The sequence below is a fragment of the Pseudorasbora parva genome, chromosome 19 (genome assembly GCF_024679245.1).
Source record: "Pseudorasbora parva isolate DD20220531a chromosome 19, ASM2467924v1, whole genome shotgun sequence".
In the NCBI taxonomy this organism is placed as follows: Eukaryota; Metazoa; Chordata; class Actinopteri; order Cypriniformes; family Gobionidae; genus Pseudorasbora; species Pseudorasbora parva.
Window position 1 is genome coordinate 42463769 of NC_090190.1, and position 24297 is coordinate 42488065.

The following is a 24297-nucleotide window of genomic DNA, read 5'->3' on the forward strand; positions in this document are numbered from 1 at the left end:
ACTTTACCCTGAATATGAAGATGGTACTCCAGGATTAGTCGCTCCAGCTCTGTCTGATCATTAGTGTGATAGACTCTCAGAAAGTATTTCCCAGCATCCCTCAGTGTCAGATCCTTGATGATAATGTCACATGATCCTTCTCTAAACACTCGGCCGTTTTCACACTCTTCATTCTCACAGACGGGGATGTTTTTAGACTGTCTGCTTAAACTGATATCTGAAATCTCTCTGGCCTTAAAGTCACACGGCAGGATGGCGTCTCCTCCCCTGTTCCCTGTCACATGTTTAAGATCGGTTCTTAAAGGGTCGGTTCCTGCAAACACAGAATATAATTCATTCAGTACAGTGTCAATACTGAAAAACATGTTTGTCTATTCTTTGTAATCAAGGCCATCATTAAATATTCTTATTTATCATAAGTCAACTGTACTGTAAACCCTAACGCTCAAAATAATGAACTGGTTTGAGTAGAGCCAACTCAAATTAAACAAATGAGGTCAAACTAATGAACTTTTATGAGTATTTAGAACTTTCTTTTTCTTTTAAGTTTCCAAAACTGACACATTTTAAGTTATCTCAATTATTTAATTGGTTTGAGTTTCATGAACTTGTTTCTTTTCTAATTTAGACTAACTTAAATTTAAGAGCTGCAGTTTTGGAGATGCTCTGACCCAGTCGTCTATAGCCGTCACAATCTGGCCAAACTCGCTCAAATCCTTACGCTTGCCCATTTCTCCTGCTTCACACATCAACTTTAGGACAAAATGTTCACTTGCTGCCTAATATATCCCACCCACTAACAGGAGCCATGATGATGAGATCATCAGTGTTATTCCCTTCACCGGTCAGTGGTCATAATGTTAACCAATGTAACCAATTCACAGCAATTAAAATGTATGATTACAAAATAAAAAACAGCAAATTCTGCTTTTTAACTTTAAATTTCGAAACCTAAAACATTTTAGGCAATCAATTTTTTTGAGTTGCGCAAAATTATGGACAAAAATATGTATATTATTGAAAAATGATACTGACCGCTATAAGTGATAAAGCAAATCAGCAGCAAAAGATGCAACCTTATGAACCTGATTATAAAACACAAGCACTGGATTAAATCACAGACACACACACACACACACACACACATTTATAAAGGGAGAAAACTATAGATAATGAACACATCTACATGACAAAATGTCCAATAAGAAAACTAGTCTTAATCTTTTGTTTTCATAAATGATTCCTTGTGTTATGTAATACTGACATGATCAGTCAAACGCAAGCAACCAAGAAATGTAGTCACAATAATGTAGTCACTATTATTAAAAAACATCACCACAATCAGACATTCGTCATAAACATGATTTCCGCGTTATCAGCCGGTTTCGTTTCTCACAGACAGAAGCACTTAATATAGCCTATCTATAAATAACGCAAAAACACCGACCGGCTGGATTAATATTTTAAAAAACTAAAATGAAAACTCACATGGTAAAAGTTCTGCATGAGTCTTGTGTCCATCGGATGTCAGAACATTATAAACTCGAGCATGTTTAGAGATGTAAATGTAGGAATAAAACCGAAAGTCTCCTCAGGGGAGCGGCGCGATAAAATTTTAACATTTTGAAACAGCTGAGGAAAATCAGGGAGTGTCTACAAAGAGTTCACTCCCGGAAAACCGGGATCATTCCGTCCTTAACAAACGACGCTACCGTCATATAATTTATTGATATAAACCACATCCATAATATGATGCCTATAAAATAATAATTGTAAAGTTATTCACTAGGAACTGTAACATTATACTAACACTATATTGTAACATTTTCTTTGGCAAATACCATTTTGCTTGTAATTCATAGAGGCACGTGATGTCACCAACTGCAGCGCATCTCAATCTTGGAGAAATTATTTACATTTAGTTTTCTGTGTTTTTGTGAATTCAAATTGTAATTTAAAAAAAAAATCTATTTAACTTCCAGGTCATGTGACCGTATGATGTCACACTCACTCTAAAAAATGCTGGGTTAAAAAACAACAATGTCTGGATTATTTGGCAACCCATCACTGGGTAACTATTTGACAGAAGACATGCTGGGTTATTTTTACCCGAGTTGGTGGGTTTTATACATAAACCCATTGGTTTGATTTGTGTTGTTGTTGCAGTGCTGTCAGTCAATTTGATATTTTAAGGTTTTGCATTTTAAATAATAAAAATGAACTCTAAAATCTCTGTTTTATACATAACACACACACACACACACACACACACACACACACACACACACACACATCATAAATCACACAAAAATGCTTGCCAACAAAAGTATTATTTACAAATATGTATTCATATATTCCAGTAATGTCAGAAAAACTCCCAAAATCTACACAATGAAGACAATTTAAGGCTGGAATAGGCCTACACACTTTTTTCCCCTTTACAGTCTGGACAAGTGTACGGCACTGTATAAAAACCATCCTGCAAGATGTTCTTCTAACAAATATGAAATAAAATTTAAAAAGTAGCTTTAACAAAAAGGAAGTCACATATTAAAGCAGTTCAAAAAGAAGTTTCAAAGGCTTGTTTGCAATCTGCCATTAATAAAGAGAAGAAGAAGAAGAAGAAGAAGAAGAAGAAGAAGAAGAAGAAGAATCATCATCCTCAGACTCTCAGGGGGGGAGAAAATTACTGATGGAAGAGATAAAATTACAGATTGAACTATCCTTTGTAAAATTGTATGTGATTATTTATTGCCTCAATGTTTCTTTTAAATTTCAATTCCAATGTTTCTTTCAGGTCCCCCTATGCTAATGGTCTAATTAACATATTATACTTTGCTAGCATTATAAAACCTGCTTTTTTTAATATCTGGAATGCAAAGCAAAACTCAAACAAGAATAGACAAAACACCAATAATAAACATATCTGTACTATTAAAAAATTGTACTACCAACTGTAAACTGTATTATTTACAGTAGTTATTATTTTACCTTATGCAATTGAAGATGCAAAGTAAAGTCACTAACACAATTCTTTCTTCCTTTTGTCTTTGCGTTGTTCATTTACAGCAAGATGATGTTTATGTGATAGTTAAAGAACAGACTCGTTTATTATTGGTGTTTTGTCTATTCTTGTTTGAGTTTTGCTTTGCATTCCAGATATCAAGGTTTTGTAATGCTAGCAATGTATAATATGTTAATTAGTCCATTAGCATAGGGTGACCTGAAAGAAACATTGGAATAAAAAAACATTTTAGCAGTATAATATCACATAATATTTTGCAAAGGATAGTTCAATCTGTAATTGTATCTCTTCCATCAGTAATTTTCTTTCAATTACCCACACTCAAAAAAAACAAAACAAAAAATATCTACTGGGTACTTTGTTAGTCAGAGAAAACAATGATATTTTTAGGAATGCAAATATATTTTCAAAATCGTTATTTTGTGTAAATTTATTTTTAAATGAAAACTTAATATTGTAGGCCTATCCTATTTGGATATTGGTGTTATGCGATCTTCGGAACAGCAGGAGGAGATGTTTGAGAGGGGGAAACGAGAGGGTGGAGGACTCTGAGTGCGGAACTGAGGATGATTTTACAGGCGGACAGGATTTGTCATAACAGCGGACGTAGCTATGCTAACACGGACGTAACTATGCTAACAGCACTTATCATATTTATACAGATACACGCGCAGTTATCTCAACGTATTGCAGAACCGAGGCGCCAGAATGCAATAATACCAGACACAGTTGGCTGAGGCAGCTTCAGTACATGTCACTGAGTCTGAGGTAAACCTGTGGAAGGCTTTCACCGAGCCATGGCATCGTGATGGGACCCATGTGGAAATCAGGCAGACAATCATAGCGTGTTTCTGCGTTTTCATGTGGACAGAGATTTGTTTTAAACCTTGCTTTTGTGGACGCGATTGTTTTTTTAAAACGGAAGAGGAAAAACTCCGGTTATAGAAATACTCGTCTTCGTGTGGACTAAGCCTCAGTCACAGACTCACAGTCAGTCACAGTGATAAAGTTGCGTCTTATTTACAGCATTTTCTGATCAGTTGTTTTTCTCTGAGCACATACAATATGCTTCAACATTTCTTTGGACTTATTTATCTCTCGGCAGTTTCACAGCTTGTGTGTTTCAGAGGTTAGTATGCTGACTTTATTCTGTCTTTTATTCTGCATTATCTGAAATGAGACTAAATATGTTTTAAATGATTATAACTTTCTGTCTAAGACCAGAGTTGGGAGTGTTAAATTAATTTCTGTTCAGCTGATATGTTTGAGTTTGGACTAACCCTGCCAAATGTCTTGCTACTGTATAAAGCTTTTTGTTGGATATCATATGTATGACAAAAGATGAGCTTTTACAGCAACCCATTATATTTTTCACAAGCTATTAAGTAAAATACCATCGGTCCAACTTTATAAAATAGAAAACTCTACAGGCCCGTGGACCAGCGGTCAGTTTGTGTCTGCTTGTAATCCAATTCTTTAGTGTTGAATCTTCTTCCTTTTCGCATCACATCCTTCTTAATGTGTTTAACAGGTTAATTAGTCTCTTGAAGCATCCAAAATACATTTGGGTCCAAAAATAAAGTCGTAGTTTTTGCTATTTTTGGACCCAAATGTATTTTGGATGCTTCAAGAGACTCTAATTAACCCACTGATGTCTCATATGGACTACTGTGATGATGTTTTTATTCCCTTTCTGGACATGGACAGTATAGTGTGCATACACTTGCATACGCTCTCGGACTAAAATATCTTAAACTGTGTGTGAAGATGAACGGAGGTCTTACGGGTGTGGACCGACAATAGGGGGAGGAGTTAATGACAGAAATTTCATTTTTAGGTGAATTAACCCTTTAATGTGTTTATCAGGTACCCATGCTGCATGTCCTGTTCAGATCAACCCACAGAGAGTTGTTGTGAAGTTCGGCGGGTCTGTTTCAGCTGACTGTTACACTTCTGTCCTGCATGATGGGATTGGATGGGAGGCCAGTGAGGGAGCAGTTCCTATGGGAGAAGACAGTCTGATCACATGGAGAGTCTCAAACCTGAGAGAATGGGACATACAGCCATTCTGCTTCATAAACTACAATGATTCACAGTGTGGTTCATGGCTCCCAGTGACTGTTTACAGTGAGTTTCTGTTATTGATATTTTTATCTTTTCATTCTCAGAAATATCTAACATATGTACATTCATGGCAGCAGAAATCAGTGTGTGTAAATCTTCCTCCACAGAGACTCCAGACAGTGTGTCCATCAACACTGTGAATCGCACCGGACCGATGATGGAGAGAAACCAGTATGAGCTCCAGTGTGATGTTCTCAATGTGGCTCCTGTTCAGAATCTCACTGTCAAATGGTATAAAGGACCGACTCTGGTGGATCTAAACAACTTCTCTGACACCATCAATACTCCCATCAATAAATCATCTAAACTCCTGATCCGTCCAGACAGAGCTGATGATGGAGCTCAGTACAGATGTGAAGCAGAGCTGGAACTGGGAGAAGAAGGACCTCAACCTCCTGCTAAAGTCTCATCAGATCCTCTACACATTACCGTATATTGTAAGAAAGATCCATCAGCTTCTATGATTAATTTTTTAGGAACATCTGTTGTCCAAATCAGACTTTTGGTGGTTGTAGCACTTACCATATGAAGCATAGCTGTCAACCCACCCGTTTTTTCCGGGTTTCTCCCGTATTTTTGCTCTTTTCCTGCTGTCTTCTCGCTTTAGTATTTTCCGGTAAAATATCCCGTATTTTTACACTCTGATTGTGTTATTAGAATTGCGCGTGACAATAGCGCGTTTCCATCTTACGCGAAGACACGCACGTCCGTCATCTCTCATGAGCATTTTACCGTTTAAAGGAATAGTTCACCCAAAAATAAAAATTAGATGTTTATTTGCTGACCCCCAGGGCATCCAACATGTAGGTGTGTTTGATTCTTCAGGAGAACACAAATGAAGATTTTTAACTCAACCGCTGCTGTGTGTCGGTCATATAATGATGTGAATGGGTAACAAGCCTATGAGAGGAAAACAAACAAACAAAAAAACATGCTTAGAGAACGTGCACAAAAACCCTGCTGCTCCTGACGACACACTGATGTCTTAAGACACGAACCGATCGCTTTCTGTGAGAAACACAACAGTATTTATGTTATTTTTTTTACCTGATATCTTGAGTCTCATCAAGTTTTCCCATCGGCAGTAACTTCCATCTGGTGAGGTCAAAACCGACGCTTTCATAGATATATATATATAAAATCCTCTGCCTGCGCTGATCGATCAAATGAGGACACTACATGGTATATCTATGATCGTGTCGGTTTTGACCTCACCTAACGGAAGTAATAGCAGACCGGAACGCTAGATGAGATTCGTCTGGATATGAAGTAAAATAATAACATAAATACTGTTGTGTTTCTCACAGAAACCGATCGGTTCGTGTCTTAAGACATCAGTGTGTCGTCAGGAGCAGCAGGGTTTTTGTGCACGTTCTCTAAGCATGTTTTTTTGCTCTCATAGAATTGTTACCCATTGACATGCAGTATGACCGACACACAGCAGCGGTTGAGTTAAAAATCTTCATTTGTGTTCTCCTAAAGAAACAAACACACCTACATGTTGGATCCCCTGGGGGTCAGCAGATAAACATCACATTTTCGTTTTTGGGTGAACTAACCCTTTAATTTGAGAAAAACTATTGTCATATCACAGAAACTCAAAGGTATTCAAGGCAAACCGTAAAAAATAAAAGTTCGATTTAACTTGAGAAGTGTCTCAGTGTAATAATAATAGGCTACTAACACTAATGTAATAATTATAAACTATAAAAACTTTCTTTTTTAAGTAATATATCACATTTTTTCTTCCATGTTTTATTTTTAACAGTATAAAGCTCAGTTTCAAAAGTTTCATTAAGTATAAATAAATATTATATGTAGTGTAGTGTTATTATATGTTGGTGACCTCCCACTACCTGACAAGCGGCCATAGGTCCACATCATGCCTTCTGCATAAGGCTGTTTACTTTGTTCATAAATAAAGCACTTTAAACATGTCCATTGGTCTGTCATTTTATAATATATATTGTGTAGTTATAAACTCTTTAGACTAGTGATCGACCGATATTGATTTTTAATAACCGATACCGATTATTTGCATGTTTATGTGCCGATAACCATGGGCGTAGGTTTAGGTGGGGACGCTAGGTACTAGTCCCAATCAAAATTTTAAGATGGCAAAATTGTCCCCACCAATATTTTAGCAAACTCCTTCGTGCTGCTATATGGATCGATTCCTTATCGTTCCATATTTACAAGCAAAATGACGCGTCCCGCTGTATCAAACCAATAACGGGACGCGATGCACAAGTTTGCGTTTGAGCAGCTTTGCTGCCATAGCGACGGAGTCTCGAGAACATGCTGTAAACTTGCGCGCTTTTTTAAAAACATGTCGAGCTCGCGTCCACCGTTTAAACGCAAGAGGATTTCCAGATATAGGGCTGAATAGAAAAAAAAGGTATCAGTGGGTCTGTCCAGTAACTTACGATGAACCAAAGACAAACTGCACCCTTTGCAGAGAAGCATTTCAGTGTCTTAGACTGTCTGACTGGAAGCAGCAGCGATGACGGACACATCCGTGCTTCTAGGTAGGCCTATTGTTTTTTTAATGGATAATATATTAATATAATATTCCATACATTATTAAAGCTTGGCAGACTTATTTTTCTAGACATTAGACCGGTATAGCCTAATTAATGTTATTAATTCATCATTTAGCTATAGGCTATATTAATAATAAATAATCCTATAAAGTTTGACATTTAAAAAAATATTTAGATAAAAATGGGACAAATAATTGCATAATAATATAGTCATAATAGTAAATTAATATAGAAAATGTAATTACATTTTTGAATTTCAAAACATTTTTGTCAGTAAAGTGGTTACTGGTTCAAAATGTCTGCTTAAAGAGACAGTGCACCCAAAAAGTAAAAATCTGTCAATTTCCTTTTTAAACCTGTAGACATTTCTTTGTTATGTTGAATTCCTACCATGGAAGTAAATGGTGCCCCAAAGCAGCCTGGTTACAAACTTCCTTTAAAATATCTTCTTTTGTGTTCAGCAGAACAGAGAAACTCATACAGGTTTGGAACATCATGAGGGCGAGTAAATGATGACAGAATTTTTATTCTTGGGTGAGCCATCCCTTTAAAGTGCACCAATATAGGCTATTAAAGAGTTCTTTAGAAAGAAATAAAATAATCAAATGTAAAATAATATAAAATGTGTTCTGTTGCAAGTTTGCATAGGCCTACTTGATTCCATGTTTATTGTTGAGCTGCTGTCAATGTTTAATTGTCACTCTTATCAATACTATCACTCTTTAAATGCCAAGTTCATAAATGATTTTCAAAAACTGATTCAAATCTGATTTTGGAAAAAAAACCGTACACACAAAATAACTTATTTTCAATATAAAAAGTGATTGTGCATGATTATATACATTATGGCTTTAAAATAAAAAAAAATGTGGTTATAATGGAAGTCAATGGGGCAAAAACAGCCACGAACAGTAAATGAGGGAGAAACAAAAACTGATCCTGTACAAAAACTAACAATGCATCAAATCTAAAGTTGTTACTAATCTTTGACATGCTCAATAATGTGATAAGAGGTAAAAAAAAAAAAAAATCCAGTCCACAATCATTTTTTATATTGAAAATAAGTAATTTTGTGTGCATGTTGGGTTTTTTTCCAAATCAGTTTTGAAAATCATTAATGAACTTGACAATTAAAGAGTATTTTGTTTTTTATTATTATTATGGTACTGGATTGGGCTGAAAAGCCTCATAAATTATACACTATATAATCTGGGCAAACCTGGTGGGATGTCCCCACCAAAGCTGAGACCAAACCTACGCCCTTGCCGATAACCGATATAAAGAACCGATATTTATTTATATATTTATATTATATTGTGTTATTTCAGTTTTTTACACTTTTTTACAGCAACATCACTGAACTGAGTTTTTTAAACACAGTATTTTTTGCAGTTTCACTCCCTTACATACAGAACAAAACACATTTACATCAATAAATAGTCTGAATTTTTTTTTTAAATACAGTGCAGACTTTTTAACATTAATGCTGTTTCACCTTTTTATTTATAAATACAGCCATATTAACAACAGGCAAAATACATTTATAAAGTCTAATGTTTTCAAATGAGAGTCGAGTCTATTAACTCCCCATAACTATGAGCATAAATATAAGCGTTCATTTTAAACTACAGTTTTAAAAGGTTATGTGTTTAATAGACTAAAGAGTGAATATTCTCTGGATTATGCAAACATGGTAAAAGCTGATGTATTCGCCGGTTTATTTCTTTTTCTTACGGAGTCGATCTCATCTAGTGCGGTATCAGAATGATGTTTGTGTCGGTCTATGAAATGCTGATGACAGAGCGCTGTTTTTACAAAACCGATACCCGATTATAGGAAAATGCTTAAATATCGGGAATCCAATATATCGGTCGATCACTATTAAGACTATTATGATTAGTACTTTTTATTATTATTATTTTTAATTATGATTATAAAGTTTGTGGGTAAGAATCGTGTAAAATAAAAATCCCTTATTTTGGGGATGGATTCGGGAAATCTCCCTTATTTTCAATATTGACAGCTATGATATGAAGCAGCGTCAAGCGTGGGGATAGGGATAAGATGTAACATTTTTTGTGAATGAATATAGATGAATATAGATTACCATAAGATGCAAAACCTCTTAAACGGTGTTTTTGTCTCCATCCTGCAGTTAAACCGATCATCAATGAGACTAAACTGCCCTCCGTAGTGCCTGTGTTTCGAGGATATCCAGTGGTGATTGTTTGTGAAGCCATGGGAAACCCAAAACCAAAAATCAGCTGGAATCTCGGCACAAATGATCCAGTTTATAGTGAAACTCTTACTATAACAGATTCAACACCTGAGGTTGTGTGCTGCATCGCGAACAATTCTGTTGACACCACCACCAGATGTGTCAAACTGTCCTTTCAAGGTAACTAAGCATTTTTGAGTACATTTCAGTTCTGAGTGACTTAGTTTAATTGACAATTCCTGTTCAGCTGGCTTTAGTAATACCGACAGACAGTAAAAGTACAGAAAGAAACTGTGGCTGTTTCAAAATTATTTATCTTTTTGTGTTGGTTTGTTTGATATTATATAATAATTTAGTAATCTAGCACTTTTGTATGAAGCCGTTTGGTGTGTTGGTCTTGTAACGCTCAGCTGTAATCAGACTGATAGGATCACTAAGAGTTATGGCTTGTGGATCGTGTCACCATTGCTGTCTTGCATGTCTTTATTTAGATTAGCTGCTGACTTTTGATACGTTAGAGGCATTATTCAGGCTTGATATCTATCCCAAGTTTTGCACGCTTGGATTTAGTTCCCTAACTTGCTGATTTACTCATATATTTTCTTTCTTTTGACAGAGAATTACATCCCCCTAATATTAGGCATTACTGTTGCTGTAGTGCTCGTCATCGGTGTCATCATCATCATCATCTACATCTACTACAAAAAAACCAGGATGGGCATTATTTAAAGAAGCCCAAAGCACGGAATGGACTCTTAGCACAGCCAGCACTGGACCCATAAAGGAACCGTCAGAGCAATATCTCTGCTAATGTTAAGTGTTATCTCCATCTGCTATGAGAACAATCGGAGCAGAACAAACATTCTTACGCTGCATTCACACGGGGCGTAGGCGTTAACGCTTGACGGAGGGCGTGGCTGAAGCTGGGTGCTGACGCGATCGTCATAGTGACAACAGCCAATTACTTAAATTAAAAACGCTTTTTTTAATTTTAATTTTAAAAACGTTTTGAAGCCTAATAATAAATGTAAAAAAAATAATTAAAATAAATCAGTAGCTGTATTAATATCAGTAATACTGGTCTTCATTCATAAAAAGATGCCATTTAAACAAGTATTTAAAATATAATGTCTTTATGCTGTTTCTACATTAATTTGATTAACTGTGAATTTATTATATTAAAAAATATATTAAAAATGTACAAAAACATTTTTTTTTATTGCGATTAATCACAGAAAAAATGTGTGATTAATCTAGTTAAAGTTTTTAATTGATTGACAGCACTTTTAGTATTTTGTTAAATTCACCAACTTATCACAGTTATAGAAATGTAATATTATGCTCAGGTTTTGTTGTTTGAAAAAAAAAACTAAATAATTGAATTGCTGAATTACCGATTATTAATGTAAATCAGATGTGTGTGCAGTAACGCTTCTCCTTCACCAGCCTTTGTGAATGTTGAGATCTATTTTACCGTGTCTGAATGATAACTTATAACAGATTTCTTCCTGGTGTCGATTCTAAATCTATTCTTTTTTGTATGTTATATGTCCAAATCTGTGTAAATAATAGAAAGGTCGCTGATTAACACTTGCAATTCAGTGTCGTGATGATTTTAAAAAATATTCTGAAGGTAGTAAAAAAGGATTAAAAAGTAGTAAATTTAACTTAAGGATTGCTGTATATACCCTGGAATAAAAACAGTTCCAGACTGCTTTAAGCCTTTATCTATTGCTGCTAAATGTTGAGAATGAATGCTGAAAGGGTTAGTTCAGCCAAAGATGAACCCAAGCCTATGATTTACTCACCCTCAGGTCATTATAGGTGTTTATGACATTCTTCTGTCAGACAAATACAATCAGAGTTATATTTAAAAAGTCCAGGCTAACGTTAATCCCAGCAGTAGTTGGAGCTGTTTCTGAAGTCCATTAAATGCAGCTGTCCGTCAAATAACGTGCTCCACACGACTCCGATGGGTTAATAGAGCCTTCTGATTCCAATCGATGCGTTTGTGTCAGAAAAATATCCATATTTAAAACTTTATAAAGGAAACCCGCCTTGAAGTCTTCCATTGTAACCCACGGCTGTTTAAGCCACAAGATGGCGCCAGCGTTAAGCACAGAAGTAGAACCGGTCAAGATAACTCGCAGTACCCGGATGAGCGGGTGTTATCTGGAAATAACATACCGCTGGAATGAGCGATTGACCAATCAGAGTCAAGTATTTCACAGAGCCGTGTAATAAATATTGTTCATGGTGTAGGAATATGTACCACCCTAAATCAGAAAAAGTTGGCACAGTATGGAAAATGCTAATAAAATAAAACAGAAGTGATTTCTAAATTTACTTTGACTTGTATTTCATTGCAGACAATATGAACACAAAATATTTCATGTTTTGTTAGGTCAACTTCATGTCATTTGTAAATATGCATCCTTTCCTGTCATTCAGACCTGCAACACATTTCAACAAAAGTTGGGACAGTAAAGCATTTACCACTTTGTAATGTAATGCCATTCCTTTTCAAAATAGCAGGATGGTCAAATACTTATTTTCCTCACTGTATATTATGCCTAGTTAAATTAACATTATAGATATCTTTAATGCATATTTTGACTAGTCACAATCACATTGTAGATCTTAATTCCAATTACAACTAGTCAAAGTTGCAGAGGAGATATCTGGAACTGGAATTATGACTAGTCAAAACTGATTTATGACTAGTATGGGAAGGTGTATTTAATGCTAAAACGGCTTGCCATATTTGGCAAAATGATTCTTCCTGAACCACTGAGACTTCGTTCATTACCCGAAGCTTCATTCATCAATGCTCGCTACTGACACCTAGCTACTGAGCAAAGAAATCATAGACGAATCCATTAATCCTGAATATAAAAGTCTTGGTATAAAATAAAATATGTATCTTTCTCTGTCTGACTTTACTTACACAAAGACAACTGTCAGACACACCCTTAATTAATTATTTATATATACTGTGGTCAGTATGTGGCCAGCAGATGTTAAAGGACACCTAATAAAAGGGAAAACTCTACTAGAGAAAAACTATCTAACCGAGTAATAATGTAGTATAATAGCATAATGTAATAATATATATCCCTAACACATATGAACCACAATAACGACCATGACACAACTTAGTCAGGAGGCCAAAACTGATATTAAAACTTTGTCGGACACTTTTTGGTACAAGTATACAACCTATCCAGTATTAATATTTAACCCCCCAACATGTGTTTTAGCCAGGTTGTCAGCTTAGAAAATGTTTTTTTTTGTCCATTTTAACACTATAATCTTAAAAGTGGTAAAAGCGGATTTTCCCCCCTAAAGTGCTTCCATTTGCTAAGTTACCTACTGTAACTTTGGGCAAATGTGCAATATAATCCAATTTGTGTGTAAGCATGATCATTAAAAAATAGTAATCAATAAATACCACAAGAGTAACACACCACGAAGGGGACTGCTGTGTCAGTGCTTCTTCATTTGGCATGAGGCAGCAGATCCTAGGCTAGTGGATCTGCTGGAAGGCTAATGAAGACAAACCAACATTTACCTTCTGGCGACAACATGTATCTTATATCTCTTCTTTTGGCATTCACACGGGCACTGAGATGTGGTGACTGGAAGCTTTCCATGTCCACCTTCAAGAGCATGATGCCCTGGTTTGCTGCATATGATCACACAAAATGGGGTGCTGTATTCATAGCAGACATGGTACATCTGGCACAGACGGCACCACGGGTCTACCAGGGATTCCTAGATGGATTTTGTAGCCAAAGAGGCCAAACACAGCTTCAACCAGGTGCCATTTGATCTTTGCCTTGAGCACTCGAAATGAGACCGCTAAACCCTTGGTCCATCACCTACAATGAACGTCATCTTTATCACAGGACACTAGATCCCTGTTTGTACTGACACATGATGAAGAAGATGATGAAGACCACCACCAAGACCGCCTTAGTGTTAAAATGGACCAAAAAAAAATATAAGCTGACAACCTGGCTAAAACACATGTTGGGGGGTTAAATATTAATACTGGATAGCTTGTATGCTTGTACCAAAAAGTGTCCGACAAAGTTTTAATATCAGTTTTGGCCTCCTGACTATTTCATAGTTATTACTACTAACTAGTTACTAACCCCTAACCCCAAAGAAGTGAGAGAGCAGTTTTTTAAGGATTGAATTAATAACTACAGTGATATGTCAATTAAATATAATTTGTTTTACACCATTGTACATTAATGAAGTCAAATAGCACCATATATCACTATCTACACTTCTACATTTCCGCTTAGACATTAAAGTATTAAAACTTGTGTAACATTGCACTGTCTCTTCCTACAAGCTTTAATCTTGGCCTGACTCATTCCCATAGATAGGGGTACTGATTGATAGAGGTTTTGGGATACTATGTTATGTTTCCAAGCTGATATTAACTTTGAAAACTGGTTCTCTTTAGGCGGAGATTGTTTTTTCATGTTCTAGTTCTGTTTTCTCTTATACTGTACAATAAATGTTCATCTGTTCACGTTAGCAGACATCCCATGAGTGTTAGCTTTCATTTGATCCCCGTTTTTATGTATATGGTCCTTGTGGTTGTGAAGATATTCAACATTTATCATGTCAAGTTGAGCAGGAAACCAAAACATTGGCCTGAAAATGCTTGTACAAGTCACACAAAAAAATTCAGCTTGACAACCACCCTAATATCTTACCTATGAATGTCTTCTAACAAAAGAAATAGGGTGACAACTTGTACCAAAACATGTCCGCTAAAGACTTAACGGAAGCCCTTTTCAGAATTGCCCCCTGACTACATTACTGATCTGATGTGATGGGGAAGTGAAGCTCAAAAAGTTACTCAAAGCTTTTCTAATCACAGCTCGACGAGGACCTCTGCTGGAGAAACGGAGGGCAAACTGGTGCTCTAGACATTAATTCATGGATAATTAGGCCTAATAATTATCCATTGCTTTACGTCGTGCCGTAAAGCTGTATCGCCACACTTTCCAAATGGTCATAACCTGCAAATACACATAAAAACATTATGTTCGTGGTAATAGCGAATACATTTATTTTGTAGACAAAAGAGAACTGGAGCGCTGCTGGAATCCCTTTCACCCTCTGGTGCTCTTGGAAGGGTTAAATGTAGAAAACAAATTTGGAAAAAATCCAAGTCCAGGCACTCAATAGGATGCAAAAAGTAAAAAGCCTTTAATGGTAGGGCTAAAACATTAGAACACCAACGCGTATCGGCCCATAGGCCTTCATCAGGGTGTTGGTAACAAACAGACAGGATCAAGCACTACTTAAAGTTGCATTGGTTTCAGGTGTGCTACTCTGGCACTTGCAACACAACTATTTGCCACTAGAGGCAATATTTCGGATACTGGCTAATGTCAAAAGTTAAACCATACAAATACAAGGAAAAATTAAAGCTGCAAGCAGCGATGACGGGCCCAAGCCGGGGGCACCGCCACCCCGGTGGCATCAGCTTAACTGTGCACAGCAGGCCAATAGGCATTTAATATGGGAAAAAATAAATAAAGGGACTATGTCAAAGTCTTTTGAATTCACCTCATTAACTGCAGCAACTGGTGCTGCTATGATCAGGAACCACAACACTCACATCTCTGAGATCAATTACATTTTATTCTTTAATTTTATGTCAGATGACGTCAAATGTCAATTTCAAAATGAGTGCAGAATACTGTCCAAATGCTGAAGTTGTATTATCCTTACACTTCTCTTAAAAATAAATTAGGCCAAATCACAGAGACCGCAACAATGATTTTAATATCATATAATATCATAATATAATTTAATATCATTGATATTTTAATATCAGTGTCAGGTAAGAGTAATATGCGTGCATAAAATTTATGGAAGTTTATTATAAACAGCCACTTTTATAAAATCATGTGAAATTTTATTTTTTAATTCATTTGAATTTTATCAATAAATAATTAGTTTAAAGAGGTGTCATACGTGATCTTTGCAAACACAGCACATGACCTTCTTTAAAGCCCATGTTATAGAAAACAATTAAAAGTATTAGGATATCACTTTCAATTATGTGCAAATGTGTTTTTTGCAGCTCAAAATTTTGTAAGTTCAGAAGACCAGTATTTAATTAAAGATATAATATATGTTTTTGTTTTACTTATTTTTCACAATAAAGTGATAGATATTTGTGGTAGCCTATGAAATGAAAGGGTTAAATTATGAAAAAACAAGAGACAAGGTGACACAGACAGAGTGAGAGAGACCCCCTACACACACACACACACACACACACACACACACACACACACACACACACACACACACACACACACACACACACAGAGAGAGAGTGATCCTGAGAGAGGGAGAGGGGGGGTAATTTTTGTTATATTTATATTTTTTTAATTATAATTATTTGTATTAACACAATTATTTAACTAATTATATAAAACAATATTGTCAATGCCCTACAAATAAACCGGTTTTATACATTTTTTTTTTTTTATTCAAACCCAGAATAATATGTTTAATCCTTTAATGCAGGCCAAAGCATTCAGAGATAATCTTTTTAGACAGAAAAGTCTCTCTCTCTCTCTCTCTCTCTCTCTCTCTCTCTCTCTCTCTCTCTCTCTCTCTCTCTCTCTCTCTCTCTCTCTCTCTCTCTCTCTCTCTCTCTCTCACACACACACACACACACACACACACACACACACACACACACACACACACACACACACACACTTACACTCATGTCTGGTTCACTATCTTTTTGGGGACTCAGCATAGACGTAATGGTTTTTATGCTGTACAAACCATATATCCCGTCCTCCTACACTGCACCTACCCATCACAAAACTTTCTTCAAAAGAACTCATTCTGTATGATTTATAAGCTTTTGTGCCCATTGAGAAGTCCCCATGAGTCTGTGTGCATTCAGGTTTAAGTCCCCACCAGGCTAGAACAACACACACACACACACACACACACACACACACACACACACACACACACACACACACACACACACACACACACACACACACACACACACACACACACACACACACACACAGTAGTAATGCTGAAGTATGCTGCAGGCAACTCAAATCAGCTCAGCCCATCCCCCCATTCCCCCGTCCACAACACATACACACACACACACACACACACACACACACACACACACACACACACACACACACACACACACACACACACACACACACACTCATATCTGGTTCACTATCTTTCTGGGGACTTACCATAGACGTAATGGTTTTTATGCTGTATAAAACATTAATTCTGTCCTCCTACACTGCTCCTACCCTAAACCTACCCATCACACAACTTTCTGCATTTTCACATTTTCAAAGTAACTCATTCTGTTTGATTTATAAGCTTTTGTACCCATTGGGAAGTCCCCATGAGTCTGTGTGCATTCAGGTTTAAGTCCCCACCAGGCTAGAAAACCATTCACACACACACACACAGAGGCAAGGTTTTTTGCTTGAAAACTTATACAATATTGCCCTCTACTGGACATTTAAGGGAGAGCATGTGTTGAAAAAAAAAAAAAAAAAAAACACAGTGTGATATATAGAATAACCAGCAGGTGGGAGTATAGCCTTATATATGAACCAGGCACGTGTGTCCCTATTTTGTGTTTTTTAGCCTTTTGCTACGGGAAAACCGTTTGAGATATCCAATAACCGTTCGCATTTTAGCATCTTCTGTATATTTACTTCATGTTGTCCGAGTTTGGAGGAGATTGAATGAATCGCTTTTGAGGAGAGGGTAAAAACTCAAAGCTCGTTTTGCCACTTCTTGTTATCTTCCAACCAAATTATCTGACTTCCTGTTGGTCAGAGCTAATGACTGTAAATTAGAAAGTTTTCCGGCTCGAAAAGTACAATATATATACCGAGTTTGGTGACTGCAGATAAAACTAACCCCCCCACTTTGGACAAAAGTGACACACTTCCTGCTGCCAATTGGTGGCGCTATAACTTTGACTCACAAAAGTCATATCCATGTGATCGGCCTCTTACAACGAACACACAGCTGAAGTTTCATCAAAATGAGTTAATGTATGCAAAAGTTATAACACACTTCCTGTTTCCCTTTTCTCGCCATAAATTCGTCTCTTCGCCACGGCCAAACCGTTTGAGGTTTCAAAAAGTTGCTCGCAATTTAGCATCCTCAGTGTGTTGACTTCATGCTGACCGAGTTTGGTGCTGATCGGGTGAATCGTCTAGGAGGAGTATCGCAAATTCCAGAGCATGCGTTTTCCGAACAACCCATAATAGCTCACTTCCTGTTGGGCGAAGCTTATGACTATGAGTGCGGAAGTTGTTTGGCCCGATGAGATCTATAAGTGTACCTAGTTTCATACATGTACGTGCAAGTGTGTTTAATATATAGACCCAGTTTTTCAAGGGGGCGCTGTTGAGCCCCCCTGCCACGCCCGGGTCAAAGGCCTCTGCCCGACCCTGTTGGCCGCGCATTCCGATGCGTGTGCAAAGTTTCAAGAGTTTTCGAGCACGGGAAGGGCCCCAAAAATGCCCAAAAGGCGAAAAGATAATAATAATAATAATAATAATCCTTAGAAGAACAATAGGGCTCTTCGCCCTTTCAGGGCTTGGGCCCTAATAAGAGATCTCCAAGTGGTAAAAATAGGAGTGACACCAATACAAACATCTTGTGTACTTTATACAGTTATGTCCCCAAAGTCAATAAATGTGAATAGGCTAGTTACCCATCTTACTTCTGAATTCAATTGTCAAGATAGTTCTAAAACAACAAAAGAAAAATGTTATGGGCATTACAGTACATTAAAAGAATAGTAAACATTCACGGACAACAATACACTGTCCCTATTAAGACACAACCATTACAAAAAAGGTTACAAAAAAGGTGAGAGGTCAAACTCTTCGTTGAGACCTGGATGACTGGTGGCCCTCAAGGAATAGATCCAATATGTCTCCCTTTGTTTAAGGCGTTTGATAATATCCCCACCCCTGGCATCAAGGCGAATAGCCTCAATGCCCACTACTCTTAGGGTCGAATCACTCCCATGTTTTGCATCTATATAATGTTTGGCCATTGGATAGTTCATATTTACAGTCCGAATGGCATATCTATGTTCAGATACCCTGTCTCTTAGTCTCCTTTTAGTTAGGCCTATGTAAAAACAGCCGCAAGTACACTCTAAACGATAAACAACATGGGTAGTATTGCAATTTATAAAACTATTAATAGTGTAGGTCTTATTGCTAAAAACATCCAAAAATTTGTCAGTTTTAGCAATATTCTCACAATAATTACAATTACCACAAGGGAAGTTACCCTTGGGTTGACGAAGCCAAGTTTCACGTTTAGGAGCAGGGAGGTAACTTCTTACTAACTTGTCTTTAAGTGTGGGGGCCTTCCTAAAGCTGATCCCAGGGGGTTCCGTGAATATTTCCCGTAAAGTCGGGTCACATTCAATAATGTTCCAGTTTTTCTTTATAATGTGTTTAATCTGGACAGCCTCCTTGCTGTAACAAGTGACAAAATAGGGTTTCTGTGTTGATACTCTTTTGGGTCTAGACTGAAGCAGGCTCTTCCTTTCAAGTGATTGGGCTCGATTATGAGCTTGAACGAGAGTTTGTGTTTGATAACCTCTTTGTCGAAAACGCTGCTGCATATCCATAGATTGATACTGGAAATCCTGATCTAAATCACATATACGCCTTAGTCTCTGGATCTGTCCAAAAGGTATGTTATCAATGAGCCATGAGGGATGAAAACTATTAGCATGCAATAAGGTATTACGATCCGTTGCCTTTCTAAAGATAGATGTATGTAAGAATCCCTCATTATCTTTTGAGATCCGTAGATCCAGAAAGTTAATAGTGTGTAAATCATAGTCCAGACTAAATTTTAGGTTCTCATTTAAGGTATTTACATATACATGGAAGTCTAAAAGTTCTTTTTCTGAGCCTGAGAACATCAAAATCACATCGTCAATGTATCTACCCCACCACAAGACTTTATCTTTAAAAGGGTTAACTTGGGAAAATATATAGCGCTCCTCCCATAAGCCTAGAAAAAGATTGGCATAATTGGGAGCAAAACAAGCACCCATTGCAGTCCCCATTTCCTGTCTATACAATTTGTCTTGAAAGAGAAAGATGTTGTTCTTTAAAGTCCACTCAGTAAGTTGCACTATAAAGTCACTGGGAGGCATCAAATGTTCAGGTCTAGATGAGAGATAGTGTTTTAAAGCCTCTAGACCCTCATCATGTACAATATTGCTGTATAAAGACTCCACATCCATTGTAGCCATAATACAAGAGCCTATATTACCTATTTGTTCAATTTTCTTTAAAACCTGTGTAGTATCTTGAATGTAAGAAGGTAAATCTGCCACAAATGGCTTGATAAAATAATCCACAAACTTGGAAGCAGGTTCTGTTATGGAATCATTCCCGCTAATTATCGGTCTGCCAGGTGGATTTTCCAGATCCTTGTGGACTTTGGGGAGCATATAAAAAGACGAATAACGTGGGTGTTGACAAAGCAAAAACTCATATTCTTTCTTAGTAATCCAATTACGTAATTTTGCCTCATTAAGCAATTGCTCCAGTTCTCTTCTTATAGTGTCCATTGGGTTGGATGAGGGCTTTGAGTAATACTGAGTGTTGTCTAGTTGGCGAAGAGCTTCACTTATATACTTCTTCTTGTCCCACACACAGACAGCACCACCCTTATCAGCACTTTTTATGATTATATCATCCCTCTCCGAAAGCCACTTAAGTGCTTGAGATTCATTTTGTGTGAGGTTATACTGGGAGATCTTTTTTTGTTTACTGTAAAGCTTTTCTACTTCATAGGACACCTTTTTGGTGAAAGTAGTCAAAATGGGATTCGTGGTGCAGGGTGAAAAAGTAGACTTAGGCCGAAAAGAAGAGTTTACCGTGGTGGTTGAGTAGGTAGCTGAACCCTGTGCGTTCTGAGAGTACCAGGCCTTCAAATGTAGACTTCTATAGAATCGAAAGAGGTCCACTTTGGTGTCGAATGGTCTACCTGAGTTTGTAGGAGAAAATGAGAGACCCTTGGACAAGACAGAAACGCAATCATCAGAGAGGGGGAGGTCTGAGATATTGATTACTACCGATGTTTCAACCGGCTCCTTGTGATTGGTGGTTCCTGAGAGTGGGTTCCGCCGTTTTCCACCCCTCCGCGTTTTCCTCTTCCTCTTTTGTAAGGTTGGTTGTGCTGTCTGGGGCGAGATTCCAAAAAAGCATTTCTGTCATACACATCAGCAATTTTGTCACGATCATTAGTGACATGAATTTCATCATAGTTCTCATCATCAGTGCTTGGAAGATTAAAAGACACTCTTCTTTTTGTCAGATGTCCCTTCTTACCCCAGCCGTATATAGAACCATTACTGTAGTCATTACGGTCTCGCTTAAACTTGATTATTTTGCCTTGTTTCAATTTTGTTGATAGTCTCTCAAGATCTTCTTTTAATTTATTTTCAAAAGGCAACCTGTGTTCCTCTGATTCTGTCTGAGTGAGCTCGGATTTCAATCCCTCAATCTGAGATTGTAGAACTGACTTCTGCTTTCTGGCTTCTTCAATTAATAAGAGGATTAAGTCTAGGGAGCATTTATTGAGAATTGCTTCCCATTTATCCTTAAAATCCACATTATCATAGCCAAATGAGGGAAATTTATTCAATCTCAAACCTCTTGGGATCATATCCTGCCTCCAGTAATCAGATAGGGTAATGATATGAAGATTAAGCTTCACCTCTTTTTCAGAAAGTTTTTGAAGATCAAAGTGCAGTTTACGTGTATCTGGCCTCTGTGCATGTTCCTGATCAAAGTCCAGTTCCAGAAGAGTGTCTTCTACAATGATAGCTTTGCCCTCATCCTTAGTGTAGGAGAAAGATTTGTTAACGGCCATGTTGATATTGTAATGGGTCCTCCACGTTCAAAAAGTACAACGGAGCTGCTCCTGTCCAGGATCACCCAAAATGATCCTCATGAGACTAGACAAAAGAGAACTGGAGCGCTGCTGGAATCCCTTAATTAATCCCTACATTTATTTTGTACTAACAGTGTTGAGTGGTCAGGTAAGGGGGTTAGAAAACACACAACGGACCAAAGATCCTGTAGTAAATACTCGACCACGCCACATAGGGTCCGTTCTTTGTACCTCTAATAGATCTGAGATATCCTGACTCTACAAATGTCCAGTAATAAAGATCAAACTATGAATATTTGGCTTATTATAGATTTCAGTGTAATCATTCGACTCTCATTGATCCATCAAACCAAATGTCCAGTGCACACTGTTAGGGGTTAACAGCTTCTGACCCAGGACCAGTAGTGAAGAAATGAAGACAGAGTCAGGATTGCAATTAATTAAAAGAAAAAATTACTTAAGAATAGTTTGCAGTTTCAAAAGCAGAAGCCAGCTTCAAGTCTCACAAGGAGTTCGTAGGCAGCGCTCCCTCTCTCACCGTCTCGTTGCCTCGCCCTATCGTACATACAATTGTCCCAACAGTTATACGGGTCTTATCCACGTCATTACTGCAATGTGGATGCTTCGGATTGGCTCAGAGACAATGCACAGTCATGGTAAATTTCCACTCGAGTCAGTTAATCTGATGCTCGTTTCCACTGACGTGTCACTTGTTGGTAGCCTGACAACCCAGAGCCTCATCCAGATGTTTGGTCTGGAAACTCACCATTGACGGCTCAATCTGAGGGGCGGATAAACGGCTGTCTGTCAAACTCCCTCTGCACGCGATAGGATATCGCTACACCAACCAGAGCAACGAAGGTGAAGCAGAGCTGACAGATTAAACATTCGCCGTATCCGGTCGGCTAAACTCGAACACATCTTCCCTTCTTCAGAATGACTTCAGTGCCGTTCTTTGTTCTTTTCTCAGAGAAAAGCTTAACTCAAGTCTTCCAGAGTCGCGGTCAAAGCTGATTCGACAGACGGCCGTTCACCAGTTTCTGTGTTTACTAGAAGCACGCAAACGCAACTCGGCCGTCGTCATTATGGCCCCGCCCACCGACTCTATACACGATGTGATTGGCCCGACCAGAGTTTGGCGTTTACAGCTCAGAAGGGTATCGAGAGTTCCTAGATGACACTCGGGGCAGATTAGATTTGCTGCCGCTAGGGTGTGTCTAGATTTCTAGGCTAACTTGTTGACGCTTTCACCCCTGATTTAGGCCCATAGTGACCTTCCAGATCTGGAGCAGGCGCCAGCTTGCCCAGAACAACAAGTCCACCCATAGGGTGCCCATTAGACACCATTCTCAACACTGATATGTAACAGTGAATATTGCGCACATACACAGATACACGTACAGTCTCTCCACGGTTGGAGCTGATTAAGCTCCAGTTCTTACCAAAACATACTGATAACATGTGCTTTCTCTCAGTGAGAGGGATACACAATAGTACAGGCAATATTCATCTTGAGTCTTTAGTGTTTCAGTAAAAGGAAATATAAAAGGAATAAAATATAATAAATTAAATGAAAGACAAATCCATATTTCATATCTGGAAGCCAGGCTAAGTGAGCAAACGCTGTTACTGCACTCCTGACATGTTAGGGGTGTGTGATACCTCAAATCCACACACACGACCTTGTTGATCAAGTGTTTAGTGACACAACACACATCTCTAAGCCAGACCCTCAGTCACTCCTCAGAGACCAAATACACACTTTAGAAAACAAGAAACTAAAGCAAAATCATAACTGGATAGAATCATTATAATAATATAGGAATATACTATTGGATAAATTGAATATACTATATAATAAAATAGACTATTGGAGTAATAACACAAAACACTCAAGCTTTATATTTAAAAGCATTTACAGTTTTATTGCAAGTTCTGCATGGCTCTTACATTCTCTGTGTGTGTGAACAAGATTTGAGTAAAGCAGAAACAGTAACAATCATCCCTGAGGAAAAAGCTTCCAGAGTCTGGGAATATGACCAGCTCTCTAATGGTCATTCCCACTGCAGATTGAGCTTTAGTTTTCACAGACACTGGGCTAACACACACACACACACACTCAGAGAGAGAGTCCAGTCGATTCATGAGCAGTAATGTCGACAGAGACACTGAACATTGAGCTTCTCCTCTGTTTAGCTCCACATGATTTTTAGCCAGATGCAACAATTTAGACTCTTCATATTTCATTGTATATACTAAAAAATAAAAAAATAAAAAAAAACATTTTTCTGAACATAGCAACAAAAAAAGTCATAGATTCATACAAAAATACATACCAAACTTTTTCAAAAATACATACAAAAGTAGTTTCATTTGATTCATTTTTC

General features: G+C 37.5%; 2 protein-coding genes across 2 annotated transcripts in view; one reads left to right on the top strand and one right to left on the bottom strand.

The window, feature by feature from the left end:
- Positions 1 to 24297, bottom strand: part of LOC137047429 (uncharacterized) — a 30038-nt gene that overhangs the window by 1897 nt on the left and 3844 nt on the right. The gene's annotated exons all lie outside the window — the stretch shown is intronic.
- Positions 3573 to 11625, top strand: LOC137048135 (vascular cell adhesion protein 1-like). Its single transcript, XM_067426148.1, has 5 exons — positions 3573 to 4154; positions 4892 to 5152; positions 5257 to 5586; positions 9848 to 10090; positions 10527 to 11625. The coding sequence occupies exons 1-5, from the start codon at positions 4091 to 4093 to the stop codon at positions 10637 to 10639; spliced, it is 1011 nt and encodes a 336-aa protein (XP_067282249.1). The 5' UTR covers positions 3573 to 4090; the 3' UTR covers positions 10640 to 11625.

Excerpts from the sequence above, each read along its gene's own strand:
- LOC137048135 (XM_067426148.1), top strand. The coding sequence starts at position 4,091 with ATGCTTCAACATTTCTTTGGACTTATTTATCTCTCGGCAGTTTCACAG. Across the intron at positions 5,153-5,256 it reads GCTCCCAGTGACTGTTTACA|AGACTCCAGACAGTGTGTCC; the intron begins GTGAGTTTCTGT and ends CTTCCTCCACAG. Across the intron at positions 10,091-10,526 it reads TGTCAAACTGTCCTTTCAAG|AGAATTACATCCCCCTAATA; the intron begins GTAACTAAGCAT and ends TTCTTTTGACAG.